The 16,464-nt window shown below is 42.0% G+C and overlaps 1 protein-coding gene across 1 annotated transcript in view; it reads right to left on the reverse strand.

Annotated features, from left to right (window-relative positions):
- The window catches only part of ep300b (E1A binding protein p300 b), a 43,805-nt gene extending 28,404 nt beyond the window's left edge, over positions 1-15,401 (reverse strand). The window contains 10 exon segments of the mRNA XM_034089129.2: positions 386-596; positions 2,288-2,405; positions 2,714-2,842; positions 2,935-3,037; positions 3,929-4,159; positions 4,927-5,040; positions 5,443-5,740; positions 8,259-8,435; positions 9,981-10,567; positions 13,472-15,401. Of these exon segments, the coding sequence (XP_033945020.2) occupies positions 386-596; positions 2,288-2,405; positions 2,714-2,842; positions 2,935-3,037; positions 3,929-4,159; positions 4,927-5,040; positions 5,443-5,740; positions 8,259-8,435; positions 9,981-10,567; positions 13,472-13,565 (2,062 nt within the window). The 5' untranslated portion in view covers positions 13,566-15,401.
- Positions 15,402-16,464: the final 1,063 nt, after the last annotated feature.

Below are 16,464 nucleotides of genomic sequence, written 5' to 3' on the forward strand. Positions count from 1 at the left end.
AGGTGATTGGTGGTGCTTTTTACAGCGCCACGGCTTCTACAGATGACATTTTGTATGTATTTATTGTGAAAGCATTTAATGTATTCATTGCTATCGGGATGTTAAGAGCATTCCATGGAAGATAACAAGTGTTTCTGAAGTGAATTACCTACCCCACCTTTAAATGTTATATATTTTAGCGTATGGGACAATTGTTTGCTTGTTCTTTTATTCTACTTTAACACTAAACATGTTTCTGTGCCAATTATTATGAATATGACTGAAATCTAAAAGCGAAGCAGTCAAATGTGTTTCTATTATTTGCAGTCTGGTGTGAATGCATTCAATTGTTTCTACATACACATAGAAGGGTGTGAAGGAGGTTAAAACAAAAATGTCTACTTACTTGGTGATTGTCCAGGACCCATAGAGGGCTGTCCCATGCTGGGGGGCTGTCCCATGCTGGGGGGTTGTCCCATGCTGGGGGGCACCTGTGGGAGGCCAGGGGAGGGGATGCCGGGCATCATGCCCTGCTTCTGGAGTCGCGTCCTTCTCTTCTCCTCCAGCTCCTTTTGGATTTTGTAAATTTTCTCTGCCAGCAGATGGTAGTACTCCGCCTAGAAGAGGAAGCACCAGCCGGGACAGAGGAGGTTAATTGGTTTAATCGCAACATTAATACTTCTGCTTTCTCTACTGGAAACTGATGGATTCAACACGATTACAAACTGAGGGATTGACACAAACCGTTTTAACTGTGCAGTTTGGCCTTCAAATCTGTATTAATGCCACTCCGTGCATTGTAATATACACATTTGTATTGATTTGATATATTATACAATGTGCACATTTTTACTTCAACATAAATGTTTGCATAATTAATTTTATCCTATTTTTACAACAAAAAAAAAATCTATATTTAAATAAATATTTGGATTCAATTATTTTAAAATCCCTTGGTACCACTTTACAATAAAACTACCCTTATAAAGGATTCATAAAGGGTTTCTAATTAGGTTATGAATTAGGTTGTAAACACTTAATCATTAAGAACCATTTATAAACCAGTTCTAACAGTTTTCATACATCAACACAGGCTCACTATTTGGCAAGATGACTAAGCCTTATCGAGAGGCGAAGTCCCTCTCCTTCCGGTGGAGCTCCATGGGACCTTATTTCGGAAAAATGATGTATTGAAGTCAATGGAGACAGAAAGATTATCTTTCGATCCCGTTTGAATTGTGCCACGAATTACACACATGATGTTTCTCAATTTAAAAGATAATTTTGCAAGTCAAAAAAAAAAAAATGTGTCGTAAAACTGTGAAGTAACACTTTTGTTTGTGTGAAACCGCTCAATGAACTACATCTCCCATCTCGCACCACACACCCAGACGGCCGTCACGTTGAAACATTTCACTTCTTTCTTTCAGAACGAGGTGGAAAGTATTAAAAGAGGTGAAAATCACTGCAAGTCTGGGCACGTTGAGAGCTGTGCACACACACAAGGGGAGTTAGTCGGTTCCGTAAGAGCCAGCATGCGGGACCGGGACTTGTGGGATTTGTAGTCTTTCTAGTTGCGTATCTTTCATAGTCTTATATTTCAACAGTTTTACGACAAACTGTGACTTTTTTGACATGGAAATGATTTTTTTAAGATTGACAAACATGATATGTGTAACTCGTGGCACAATTCAAACGGGATCGAAAGATAATCTTTCTCTCTCCATTGACTTCAATACATAATCTTTCCGAAATAAGGTCCCATGGGGCGGAAGTAGAAGGGAGAGACTTCACCTCTCTATACCCCAGGTATATCTCTCTATATTGGCTACCTAGCTTACGTCGTCTTCTTCCTCAGCTAGCATCCTTGGTATCTGTTGTTCACTGAGTTGATTCCCCCCCCTTCCATCTTGATGTTTCTTGGCATCTCTTTATGACCATTTATTTACGAGTTACTAACATTTATAACTGCCAAAAGGGAGCATTATTGTAAAGTGTAAAACACATTCCCATTTATGAATGAGTTACTACCATTTCTAATAAGACTTAGCAGTACAGATAACTGTGGGCTCACTATTTGGCAAGATGACTAAGCCTTATATTGGCTACTTAGCGAGAATCAACTCAGTGAACAACAGATACCAAGGATGCTGGCTGATGAAGGAGACGAAGTAAGCTAGGTAGCCAATATAAGACTTGGCAGTACAGATACATGTGAGCTCACTATTTGGCAAGCAACCGGTCACAGTCGCCCTGTTTATCTCACGTCTTAAAATATTCTGATACTCGGTGTGTGTTGGTTTCTTACCCGGCTGTTGGCCGACTCGTACATGTCCCCCTCGACTTTCCGAGCGTACGCCACCAGGTTCTCCATCCGCCGGTCCTTCAGGGCGGCCGGATCAGGAGTGGGGAAGATTGCCTGCACACTACTCTCACACATGCACAAACAAGAAGGACACACAGATACAATTAACTTGAGGCAAGAGGATGACACCAGGTGCAGAATATTGTCCAATACCACTGTCTATACTGTGCATATGGGACCCATCGTGAAAATACAGCATTTATACATATTCCAGCTTTTAAACTAAGTACATCTTTTTCACCATCAGTATTTATTGTACGACACCTGCACATACTGCTACTACTGTATTTTTACCCCTTGCTGTTTTTCAACACATTTTATTTCTTTAGTTCCCGGCTCTAGTGAGATATCCTGAGGGCGCATACTCACAGCTTGTGGACGAGGTGGTTTCGGAGGTCCTGTGTGATGTCTTCATGCCACGACTTCCTCATGCCGGGAGCAGAGGGGGGGGTCGCCATGGGCATCGAGCTCAGGGTCGCCAAACTATCACTCATCAAACTAGAACAATTACAGACGAGAAGGAAAGGAAGGCGTGAGATTTCATCCAAAACAGAACACAGTTTGTCTTTGAAATATAAAAATGGTCCTACTTCTGTGTACTCATGCTGCCATGCAGCAGGGAGTTCGGCAGTAGACTCGACTGGTTGGGGGATTGCACCCCCACCCCACCATTCACTCCCATAGAGTTTCCACCTGGAAAGAGTGAAAGAGTTGCGATTATAGTTTGAAGGACGTGATTATTGTACGACACGATAAGCAGGCCCCGACTGCGCTATGGTGGAATCTGATTAACTCTTGTTTTGGAACAAGCTTTGTCTGATCTCAGTTACGCCAGTCGCGTGTCCACCATTTGGGCACCTGGTCTTTAAGTTTGTGTCGTGGTTGACACAGAAATGTACTGAACAAGCTGTGACTGAGGGAATAAAAGGCAGTCTAACAATCAGAGGGTCAGGGATTTGATATCATTCCCGGCAGTCAACATGTCGAAGTGTCCTTGGACAAGATACTTTACCCTAGATTTCTCTGTAAGCATGTCTACGGTTTTGAAGTGTATGCAAGTTGCTTTGAATCAAAGCCTCAGCTAAATGACATGTCATCTCATGGAAGAAAATGCAGGCAAAAGACAGCAGGGTAACAACAAACACCATCTCACACATTTCTAGTTGGTTATTCTGACACACACACACACACACACACACACACACACACACACACACACACACACACACACACACACACACACACACACACACACACACACACACACACACACACACACACACACACACACACACACACACACACACACACACACACACACACACAGACAGACAACCACACACACACACACACACACACACACACACACACACACACACACACACACACACACACACGACACTTAAGGGACTCCAATCATCTTATTAAAAAAACAGGAAATGCCTTTTAAAGCTCTCAAACATCTGTTCTTTGCGTTTATGTTTTCTATGGCATAACTTGCTGACGTAAGATCAAAAATACAAATAATATTTTCTCAGTGATAAACCTAAAAATGTGATGTGGACAATTGTATTAGAAACGAACCCATGGAGTTGAGGTTCCTCATCCCCGGCTGGCCCTGGTTGGACATGCTGCCCTGCGACGGCTGGGGGATCTGGTTCCCCTGGTACGTGAGGCCGAGGGCAGCGTAGGCTCTCTCGATGGAGCTGGGGTCGATCTGGTTGGGGGGGTTCATGCTGGGAGAGTTGGACTGTCCACCGGGAACCCCTGAACCTAAAGAGTTCACCAGACCCACCCCGGCACTGTTTACAAGAGCTGAGAGGAGAAAGAGAGGACAGAGGATGAGCATCTGTGGACGAATACTTTGCTGCATATATTTTAATGCACACTTTTTAAATTGTATTAATCTTTGGTTTACATATTTTACAAAGTGCACACATTATTACTTTTTATATTTATATAAATAATTGTATTAAAAACATATTTGCACATTTTTATTTTAACATGTTTGTATAAATACTTTGTCTTTTATATTATCCTTTATTGTACACTTTAAAGGTGGGGTGGGTCATTGTGGAGGAACCAGCTCGAGTGCGCTAGAATTTGAAAATACACAGCTGGAAGAAATCTGCCACTTCCTCACAGAGCCCCTCCTCCAACACACAGGGACGCGCACATGACCAATGAGGGCACGAGATAAGTTAGTGCCCCGATGGAAGGCTGACAGGCAGGTAGGCCATCCAGTTACTTTAGCCGGGCCGGCTCAGATGATTGGTCGTGCTTTTTACAGCGCCACGGCTTCCACAGATGACATTTTTTATGGATTTGTTGTCAAAGCATTTCAGATATTCATTGCTATCGGGATGTTAAGAGCATTCCATGGAATATAACAAAAAGTGTATCTCGAGCCAGTTTCTCAAACTACCTACCCCACCTTTAACATCATATTTTTGTATACATTTTTATTCTAAAATGGAGCAACTGTGAAAAACCTCAATTTAATATATAAATTGGGTTTTTAGATCTTTTGTAACGATGACTTAATGATGAGCGTTAACACACAGAGAGTGAGGAACACTCACACTGCTGATTCCTCTTGTCTCCAGCGTTTTTCAGCGGCAGGCAAACAGGACAGTCGTGTCGTGTGCAATTCTTCCAATGAGAGATGATCTGTCTGGATGAGGCACAGTGAGCCACTGCGGGGGGGGGGGGGAGAATGAGTGATATGAGAAACATGTGACAGAGGAGGAGGAGGAGGAGGAGGAGGAGGAGGAGGAGGAGGAGGAGGAGGAGGAGGAGGAATAAAGACGATAAGAGAAAAGGGAGAACATTCAGTAAAAAGAGAAGCCAGAGAATGAGAAAGTTACTGTATGAGTCACTCAGTGAAATAAAACTACATCCAGATGAGAGAGAACAGTCAAGCTCAAGATCGAATAACTCATTTTGATACGATGAGAAACCAAGAGGGACATAAACAACTCGAGCTAAAGGGGGAAAAATGAATTGCAGATACATGACAACTTTAAGCGCTGCCCTTAGTGTTTGATATAAACCACACAACCGTAGAAGCAGCAATCATCATGATTCAAAGGACTCACCCTGGCAGGACTTGCCAGCCTGGCAGTGAGTCATGTGGTTGAGCACGTTCTTCATGGTGCGGCAGTGGGGAAGGTTGCACTGCCTCACTTCCCCGTTCGCCTGCTCCCTGCGCTGGCACTTGTGCGCGTGGAGCAGGAGGACCAGCTGCTGTTGGATCAGCTTCCGTTTCTCGGGGTCTGCGGTAGGGGGCGCTGCGCCGGGACCGGCCCCTACGGCACTGAGCCCGACCTGGGGGCCTCCCACCGCTGCTACTCCTCCGACGGATACACCACCCACCGCTCCGGACTGCTGAGACGCCTGCGGAGAGAGGATCGGGATCAGAAGACCTTTCTTATCGCAGGGAAAGGTGGGTTTTGTGATAGTTGCTTCATTTTTAAAGCCGTTGTGTGACTCTGTAGTTTGGCGTAAAGACGTGGAATTCTTTGCCGAATTATTTAAAAAAGGGCTGTAAGAACATTTTTATGGTTAAGAAAATGTATAAAGAAAGCGTAATTAGACGGTATGAAGTTGACTGTTGATTGTGTTTGTAAGCTACTGTGACCAGCGTTTCCGCCAGGGGGGCGTCTTGCCGCCCTTATTCAGCTCGGGACGCCCTGAACTCGAGCCGAGGGCGTCCAACAATATTAATAATTCGAGAGAAGATCGAGAGTTTTTATCGCTTGAAATGACGAAAAGGAAAAAGGACATCCCTCTGTTGGAGGGGCAAAGGAGTCTGGTGGGATTCTTTTCGGAGTATTGAAGATCGTTTCCCCGACATCGAAGGTGCCTGCTCCCGGACAACAGAACGTGCACGATTTGGAAGCAATGAGCGGGGGGGGGGGGTTTAGTGGAGCACGCGCGTGAACTGCGAGCGCCGGAGCCTTGCAGCGGCGATACTGAGGCTCCGCGGTAAACTGTGGTAACATGAAGAGCCGCTTGGGAGCCGAGCCAGCCGGCGCTTTAGAGAGCCGAGCCAAATGACCCCCCCCCCCCCCCCTCCTCCTCGGGGTGGACGCCCTCTCAGCCCTGGTCTGGCGGAAACACTGACTGTGACTGAAAGAATATTGCCTTTATTTTACGTGTTGTAATTGTAAGATTTTCTTCTCCGTTCCACCATGCACTATAAAAAAAAAATCAACCAGTATAAGTGTACATGTTTTGTAAAGTGTACATGTTTTGTTTTAAAATAACTGCTATGTGTGGAATAAATAAATAAATGTGAGGAAATGCATGCGACAGAGCACACAGGAGAAAAGTTTGAATCCAGGAAACGAACAAGCCGGCATCATATCCAGAGACGCGGTGCCTTCACGTTGATTTTACAGAATTGAACAGGGTGTTAATAACCTTCAGTGACTCACGGCCGCCTGACCGGGACATTATGACTTCTGCGGCATTTGATTAATCTCACTTCAAAAAGGCGGTTTAATTTCCCTGAGGCAGGTAAGATTGTTGCCGTGGTAATTTGATCTAATTCTTCACTATAATCAATCCCATGCAAGACAACAGTCGTGACGACCATGTTTCTATTCAGAGGACTCAAGAACACTTTGCACGGACTCGGAGCTTGTCAAAAAAGATGTGAAGTTTTAGCTGAAAGTTTTAGAAGTATTTAGTAAATACACGAAGGGACCCAAAACAAATGACCAAGTGGTCAAAGCCATCCTCAAAGGGACGCAACAGAAGAAAGAAGGCACAGATACAAAGTGAAATTCAAAACACAAGCAGAGCAGTGCATGGGGCGTCAAGGGCACATGAGTCACAGAGAGGGACAATAATATACAGTAAGTTATAAACACAAGCCAGGTGCAACAGACGATGTTCACCTTGACACTGGCTGTGCGGATATGTAGCATCACAAATATTTACAATTATTATTTTCTGTTTTTAAGTCTTGGGATTTGCACTTTGAACTTTGACAACGGCGAAACACAGGATTATGAACACTGTTTACACAGTCAGCCCATTATTGGTTTTAGACTACTTTACACAGAAAGTCACCAAACTAGTCCCTCAACCAGGAACTAGTGATAACTTGATGATGCTTTAGAGACGCAGTTAAAAGACTTGAGACTGATTATGTTTTCATTTATACAATTTGAGAGACTTCATTTTGAATGAAGGTCCCCTATTATACTGTTTTTCATCAATATATTACAGGTCTCAGATATATACAGAACATGTGTTTCTGAAGTGTTTGGCTCCAAACACCAAACAGATCATTGCAGCATTACCCATAACCCCCTCTGTTTCAGCCCTGTTTCCAAAGTGCTGATTCTCTGTCTGTTACTTCAGATGAAAATAAGGAGCCCCTCCCCACGCCCCTCTGAGAGACATTTGGTTACAAAGAACTCAATGGAGCTCTAGGAGGAGATTCAGGTGATAAGGGGGGGGGGGGGGGGGTTACCTTGGTTGCTGATTGGCTAATGGCTACACAAGACAACACATCGTTATGACATCATAAAGTGGCCAAAATCTGATCAGCTCATTTTCAGACAGGTTTTTATAGAAATGGATCAAAAAGAGAGAGAATCTTTGTTCCTGAAACTTTCAGAGTCTCTTTCCACAGAGGGGACACATGTTGATGTAGAAGAGACATGGAGAAGAGGGGACACATGTTGATGAAGAAGAGGGGACACATGTTGATGTAGAAGAGACGACACATGTTGATGTAGAAGAGACATGAAGAAGAGGGGACACATGTTGATGTATAAGAGACATGAAGAAGAGGGGACACATGTTGATGTAGAAGAGACATGAAGAAGTGGATTTTGCATCATTGGTGACCTTTATCATAATATACATTTCTAATAAAGCAGAAACAAACTGATCTTACCATCCCAGGCATGCCTTGACCCGACGGTGCCTTCTTGTCCATGTTGAACTGGGCGGCCATATTGTTTGGCATCCCCGCCTTATTCTGGAGCTGAGGGCCCAGCCCTGCTCCAGGAGGCCCCTGGCCAGCCTGGCCGTACGGACCGCCATAGGGGCCCGCGTTGGTCATCATATTCATCTGGAGAGAGAAGAGAGGGGGACAAAGAGAAATGAGAAAGAGGAGGAGAGAATGGATCATTTAGAGATCAAATAAATTACTTTGACGACCTTTAAAGCATTACTTAAGTAGCAAGTCAAGTGATATTCCATTTTCAAAGATGAAATATGCGAAGTTTTATAATGTGTTCTTACATTAGTTAACAACTACAAATACAACTATCAAAGTACACTTTAAAACTGTTTTAAAATTGCTGCGGCAGTGCAAAGGATTCTTCTTAGAATTACTTTAAAGGGACTACAGGTAAATATTCCTTCATAATGAGTGACAGTATTAATTCCCCTTTGCCTTGACCTTACTCCACAATGAATTCATAGTAGTACAGTTACGATGTAAATGCCACTCTTTATGGTTCAGAAAAAGGTTGCCATCGATGGTGTAAGATCCAGCTTACATTTTTCCAGCTACTTCCGTATATGCCAAACTTTTCCTTATTTTAAAACAGCACATACATTTGAACTACAAAGAACTTGAGATTTGAGTCAAGACAGGAATCATTATTAGTAACATCTACTGTTGGATTTCCACCGACTAATCTTATTTGTTTCTATACAATTAATGGAGGTAAATCAAACTGTCCCGACAGCTCATCATGTATACAGATTCAACTGCACAATTTCCTCAGCATTGAACATGGATAACACGTACTTTACATGCTTAAGTTAACTACAGGACATTAGTTTTAAAAAATCCGGTGCACCACCAAAGAGTTATGCTACTAGTTTGGCTGAATCATTTAACAAAGTGGTTTGGTGTATCGTCTTCACACCTTCAATCAAAACTCCTGTAGCGTATAGAGGAGGTTAACCATCAACACCACAGAGCAGTGAAGCAGAGTAGAGTCCAACAAGCAACCACACACTCTACTGTTTACTACCGGTTCTACTACAGGTTCACTCAAGTCTACAGCTTCACATGAGTAAATGGCTTCTAGAGGGAATTCATCATCATCATCATCATCATCATCATCATCATCATCATCATCATCATCATCATCATCATCTGTTTTCATTTATTTGACTAAACTCAAGAAAGCCATCAAGAACCACGACATTTCCATAGTTTTGTTACTTTTTCAATATGTTACGTATAAATGTATAGTTTAGTTGATTGTACCAGATAATCCTTAATAACATTTACTTTAGCTGATGCTAAAGTAACTTACAATAACTTAAATTAACCATGTAGATAAACTCAAAACAGCCAGAAACCTACAAAATGCATGCTCCCACTTGTCCATGTTGGAGTTATGACATATCGACCAATATTTGTAATTCCTATTTTGTAAATGTTGTCAAAATAAAATACATTACAATTACAATTTACTCTTGTTAATGCCACATTTCAAATGTAAAAGAGCATTTTTCTTTTTGAAAAAAAACTACATGTAGGTTTTCAGCAGTGCACCAAAACAAAACCATAATCTGTTGAGGCCGGCATTTAAAACATTTAAAAAAATTCAGTTTAAGTTTGAACCAGAACTTAACATTTGCAATGTGTGCTTACCTTGTTCAATGCTCCGGCTAGCTGCGGTCTCATCCCTGCCTGACCCCCGGGTCCCATTTGCTGCCCGCCCTGCTGCAGGGTTTCCGCCAACAAATTACTATTGTTACCCATGCTCCCATTGCCAGGGTAACCCATTCTTGGCGAGCCGTTCATCACCTGCCCCCCCATCAGGCCTTGCTGCTGTCCAGTGTTGCCCTTCTGGGCATTCATCATGGCAGCTGCCCGATTGAGAGCTGCCACCCCTCCACCCATCCCAACTTGCTGCATTAATCCAGGCTGCTGTCCCTGGGGGGGCATGCCTTGAGGTCCACCAGGGGAGACACCCCCCATCATCCCCATGGAAGCCCCGGGTCCTGTGCTGTTGGATGTGGGGCCCCCCTGCTGTGCGGGTGCTCCTGCACGCAACAGCTCCGACAGCTGTTTGTGTTTGGCAGCAGCATCATGGCCGCCCAAACCCAGTCCTCCTCCGAGACTGCCGAGGCTGGTGTGGAGTTGACTGACATCCCCTCCGTTAGTAAGCCCCAAGTCCGACGAGTTGATGAGCTCATCGGGGAGGTCGTGCTCCAGGTCGAAAAGTGAACCGAAATCTAAGCACAAAAGAAAATAAACTTTAAAAACTAGAACAAAAATAAGGTTCACACACCTCAGGAAATGTAGGATTTGCACTGCATACATTTTTTATACCCAACTTAATTTAAGCGAAGTAAAACGCTGACATTATTTTGAAAACCATTTCATTTGTAGCCCATAGCTGGACAGCCGGTGCAGATTTAGCTTCCGCTCAAAGCCTGGATTTCTCTCCTGGGCATCAGCTTGTGGTTTGATGGGGTGCCAAACATGGAGAGTGAACGGAGTAGGGTCGGGGTGGGAAGCCGCAGAGAGTAAACATTACAGTACCTAGGTAGGTGTGTGCATTGGATCTACAGTCATGTTGTGCAAGAGCATTAAACAGAAAAGTGTCAGAAGTCATTTCCACTGAACAGCAAATGGGAAAGTTTTTGACGAAATATATAAAAATCATACACATTTTTCTTAGTAGACGTTTCATCCAGCAGAAGAAAGAAATGCAGTGATAGCTCTACTTTGATAGTGAAAACCCAGGTTAAAACATAACGTGCATGTTTAGTTTTATTGCATGTATGATGACTTTTAGCTTGCATTTGAGTTGTTGACCTCACGCGTTTAGAGAATTTACTGCATTAATAGGGACCTAGATACTTAAGGAAATGTCACATGTTTCAAAGTTGAAATGTACATAACTTACTTTGCGAGCTTGTATGGCCACCAAACATTTCGAAGTTAAAATAAAGTGTAATAAACAAAAGCAGAAATACTACCTACGTCTTCATGCAATTCTGTGTCTTGTTCAGTGGTGGAAGTACATTTACTCAAGTACAAAAGTAGTTACTTTTACTTTCCTTGAGTATTTTCATGGTATCCTACTTTATACTTTTACTCTACCAATTTTGTAGGCAAATGTTTTACTCCACTACAATTATTTTTACAGATTTAGATACTAGATACTTTGCACATTTTAGATTGTAAATACACACTTTAAATCCACTAATTTATGTATATTTACCATCATAGGATAAGCTACCCAGTATTAAATAAAGTGATTCAAATAAACCCCACTTTTACAAAGTACAACATTGAAGTTGAATTGAATCAATAATTATAATCTAATAATTTAAAATATAGATTGTGCTTAAATGTGCCATTATGCAGTACCTTTGCTTTTGGTCAAGTATATTTAGATGCCAATACTGTTGAAGCCTTAACACCTCGGAAGTTACAATACCTTACTTTTACTTGAAACAGGGTATTCCTAATTTTACTTTAGTACAATATATGAGTACATTTATCACCTCTGTATTTAATTATATACTTTTATTTTTTTTCTACTTTCCAGAAAGCGACTAAACCAAAGAAATATCTAAATTATCATGCATGTCTCGTTACAAATGCATGCAACAAGAGGAAGCCATACGTGTACAGCTTCTGCTTCAATATGTAGAAATGAATTAGTTTTCAATTAAAGTTGAATTCCTAACAAACGGGAACCGTATTTAACAGTTAAATCGTTTTGAAGAGTAAATGCAGAAAGTGCAGCGCCGAGTCAACGTGCAGTGAGTCAAACAATGGAGGATGAACAAGAATGGGCTTCGTCGGTCGACTACAATTGAGAATCTAAAAGCCTTTGAACAAAAACACATGAAAAGAAATGTTTCGAAGACGGCACATCGAGTTCTCCCTTTCATTTAAAAGCTTCAAAAAGTATAACATGTACACACTGCTGTTTAATCGGCTGGGAAACAACGCTTTGCGCAACTTTGTGACGAACAATAGCTACGACAATTGTTCGCTAAAAACAGAGCAGCGGCTAACAACACGTGAAGCACACGACATTTCTCACCACAAACGGGTTTATTTCCACTATATAAAGTATTGGTTCGCACAGAAAATGAGTCTTATTGAACAGAATGAGGTTTTGTTTGTGAAAAATCACTTATTTTCTTTGCTAGCTTCGAGCTCAGCTGAGCCGGTGGCTAGTTAGCTTAGCTAGCTCGGTAACCGTTACTTTCTCCCAAAGCTAATTCAGGAAACGGTGCTGTGTTACTACTTTAATGGATAAACTATAACGCCTGGTGTTTAATGAGGAGTATGTGCTCTCATGTTTTCAAATTAATCAACTTTTAAAAGTACTAAGACAACTTGAAGCAAACTGGGGTGACTCTGCTCTTCCATTGTTTGGAGATGGGTCTAATAGTTGGTGGCTAGTTAGTTAGCATGTTGAAGCTAACGCATCAAAACACCCCTGCATGAAAGTTGCTCCTTTTCTTTTTCACAAACCAAACTCTCAGTTTAGCCTTTTTCTACACATAAATAAAGTAAAAGTTCTGGAGCGGATGTGTCAGTTAAGCTGCTGTGTAACTCTGCAGGGACTCAACAGACCGATCCTAAATTAACACACAGTTTGAGCTGTTTTATATGTTACCTCCAGCTAGTTAGCTAGCTAGCTCACTAACCGTTACTTTCTCCTAAAGCTAATTCAGGAAACGTTGCTGTGTTTCTACCTTTAGGTAGACAATATAACGCATCCTGTTTAGTGAGTGTGTGCTCTTATGTTTCAAATAAATCAACTTTCAAAAGTAGTAAAACAACTTGAACCAAACTAGGGTGACTCTGCTCTTCCATTGTTTGGTCTAATAGTTAGTGGCTAGTTAGCTAGCATGTTGAGGCTAACGCATCAAAACATGCCTGCAGGAAAGTTGCTCCTTTTCTTTTTTTACAAAAAAATCTCACAGGCTAGCTTTTTTATCAACAAAACTACAAATAAATGTGCATTTAAAAGCATTAGTTATTGAGCAGCTCTGTGGCAGACCAAGTTGCAGAGTAACTCTGCAGGGACTCCAAACACATTAACGAAAACACATTGGGAGCTATTTTATATTTTATCTGAAGCTAAGTTAATGCATGCCTATATTTACCGTTTCCATCACTGGCAGACACGGAGAGGGCTGGAGAGGACAGCTTGGGCCTCTTGGCTGAAGGCGGGCCGGACTCCAGGACATTATCGGCCATATTTTTGTCGAATTAAAAAAAAAAAAAGCTGTAGATCCACGGAGGGGCAAACGTATTTCCTTTTGATTTGAGTCTCCTTTTCCCTTTAAGAAATGGTCGTTCCCCCACCGCTTGGGGGGACGGTAGGGGAGAAGAGAGCAATGTTGAACTCTTTCCTCACCCTCTCGGTTTATTCCTCTCTGCAGCTATCAGTCCCCCTCCCCTTTCGGAGATTCTGTTTCTTCACTGATTTCAACAGGAGGAGGTGGGAAGGTGGAGTCGGCGAAAAAGGCAAGCGTGTGCGGCCCCTCTGACAACCTCATGTAGCCTCTTCTGCGACACAAAAACTGTCCCAAGATCCGTCCTCCGTGCTGCTTTCAGTCCTTTCCGCCATAGTCGGCCGGAGAAAGCCTGTAAATTCAGCTCTGAAATGGGGAGTCTCGATCAGGGCACCGAAAAAAAAGATAAGCAAGATCCAAAAAAACACAAACCAAGAGGGTTAACTTCTGCAGGCCGTTTTCCTCATGCAACAGTTATGAGATCCACGGTTGCATTTACTATTTCTTTCACCTGACTAGACATCTCACTTAATTGTGCAGAGTAGAAGTAGCTCTCTAATACAGTTGAAAGAAGTACTCAGTACAATACTGAGAATCTTGCATTGGCTTAACAGAAACTGAATAAATACTATAACAGTTCTGCAGAAAGAAAGTCCCACACTTGCAGTTACTCAGATAGGAGAATATGTAGCAGATGTCCATGCATGTATTTTCTTTTGCATGTGCATGCTGACAAAAAAATGTGCACTTAGTGTTTGACCACGCAAGGCACTGGGTCAGGAACTCGTATTGCACGTTTGGTTGTTGCAACCCCCTTTTTCCTCTTGCAGAACAGCAGGGTTGGCAAAATAGAAAATCTTGTCAGAAAAAGCACCGTGCAATCGATCCTGATGCAGAATGTAGTTCTTAGACTTCTTGTGGGCAATCACAGCGTCTAATTGGCAATCAGTCAGATTGATCCAATTAGTTTTTTATTTTTGCAGAGGTTACTTATCTTGTGCTCCACAAGAGGTTTCCTCCTCTGGGTTTCCCTTGGTTTTTAGCACTTGAAATAAAAAAAAAAAGATAAATATTCCCCAAAAATTAGCTGTCACTCACTGCTTTATAGGATGCAAGTGAAGAGAAAAAAATAAACCGGAGCACAGCTTGGGCGACAGGCGAAAATGTGAATTAAAAAAATGACGATTGGTCGGAGAAAAAAAAAATTATGGCTATTTCGGAAGCGGAAAGATTCAGATCGGTGTTGACACCTAGCTTTAAAATATTTTGCACTGACCAAAAAATCCTCTCATTTACTCTTTGTGATGGAGAAATGCCCCCCCTTCGTGTTGATCCTGGCAATTTTTCCCCTTCTCTTTAAACCCGTCTTTCTTTCCACCTCTCCCTTCTGCCCGGCAGCAATTTATTTATATAATTGTCTATGCGGACTCTTTCCTTCCTCCGCGACGGACACATAGTGAATTTTCATGTTTTCCCTTTTTTCGCAGTTTTTTTTCCTCCTTATAATAAGATATATTGCGCTCTTCCGCCTCTCCTCTCTGTCTCCGCTCCGCAAAACACCCCCTTCCTTGGATTTGGAGTATTTCCTTCTCATGCATACATATATATATATATATCACCGACTCGGTTTCCCTCCACGGTGATGCTTTCTCTCTCTTAGAAACACGGACAGGTTTTCTCCACTCTTTCTTTCCTTCCCGGTGTGGCTGGCCGTCGGTAGCCGGAGAGTCGCTCCTTCCTCTCGGTTATCTCCTCCTGTTTCTGACGGTCTGTCCGCACAAACAAAATGGCGGCTTGTTGTTTCTACTCCTCTGATACGGGGGGAGGGTTGGAGGTACAGCAACATTAGGCGTGAAGGGGAGGAGGGAGAGGAGGGAGGAAGAGGGGAGGTTTGTCTTCGGAGGGGTTCGGGAATGTCCGGATACCGGTTCCGTGATCTTACGGGTTTCAATCGGTTTCAATCTCTATAAGAGTGTTGCTCCGTGTTTCTCTTCCTCACACAAACAGTAACAGAGGTGGAAGAAGTACCACAATCTTGTACTTCAGTAAAAGTACAAATACTATGGCCTGAAAATACTCCATTACAAGTAAACAGTGGGGTTACTCATCTACTCAAGTAGGCCTACTGTACTTAAGTAAAATGGAGATACTTTACTTGAGTATTTTCACATTATATAACGTTATATCACATTTACTCCACTAACACTTTTTGTTGGCAAATGTTGAACATTTTCCTCCACTACATTTATTTTACATATTTAGTTACTTTGTAGATTTAGGTTAATACAAATCGACACATCATACATTATTCTAGGCTAGTTACCCAGTAGTGTATTCAAATAATCATTATTATATTACTTTTAATAAACAGTGGCGCTCCATGGATCTCTTCCTCACACAAACAGCGGAGGCGGAAGAAGTACCAAGATCTTGTACTTCAGTAAAAGTCCAAATACCCAGATCTGAAAACACTCTGTTACAAAAGTCCTGAATGCAAAATGTTAATGGTAGCACATAAGTATTGGCTCAAAGCAGTGTTAGATCCAGAATACTTAATTGTCCATCAGATTTACATATAATGTAAATATGTCTTTGGCACTGGCAAACGAGATAAAATAACATCATAAGAAGTACAACATACAATTCCAGAGGTGGAAGAAGTCTGCAGATGGTGTACTCAAGTAAAAGTAGAAGTGCCAGAGTTAAGGAATACTCTGCATTTAAAATGTTTCTCAAGCTAAATTAGAACAATATTATCAAAAGTAAAAGTACTCATTCTGCAGATTGGTCCAATTCAGAATAATATATATGTTTTGATTATAATTATTGATGCATTAAAGTGTTATCAAAGCTGGTAAAGG

This window comes from Pseudochaenichthys georgianus, chromosome 8 (genome assembly GCF_902827115.2).
Source record: "Pseudochaenichthys georgianus chromosome 8, fPseGeo1.2, whole genome shotgun sequence".
Lineage (NCBI taxonomy): Eukaryota > Metazoa > Chordata > Actinopteri > Perciformes > Channichthyidae > Pseudochaenichthys > Pseudochaenichthys georgianus.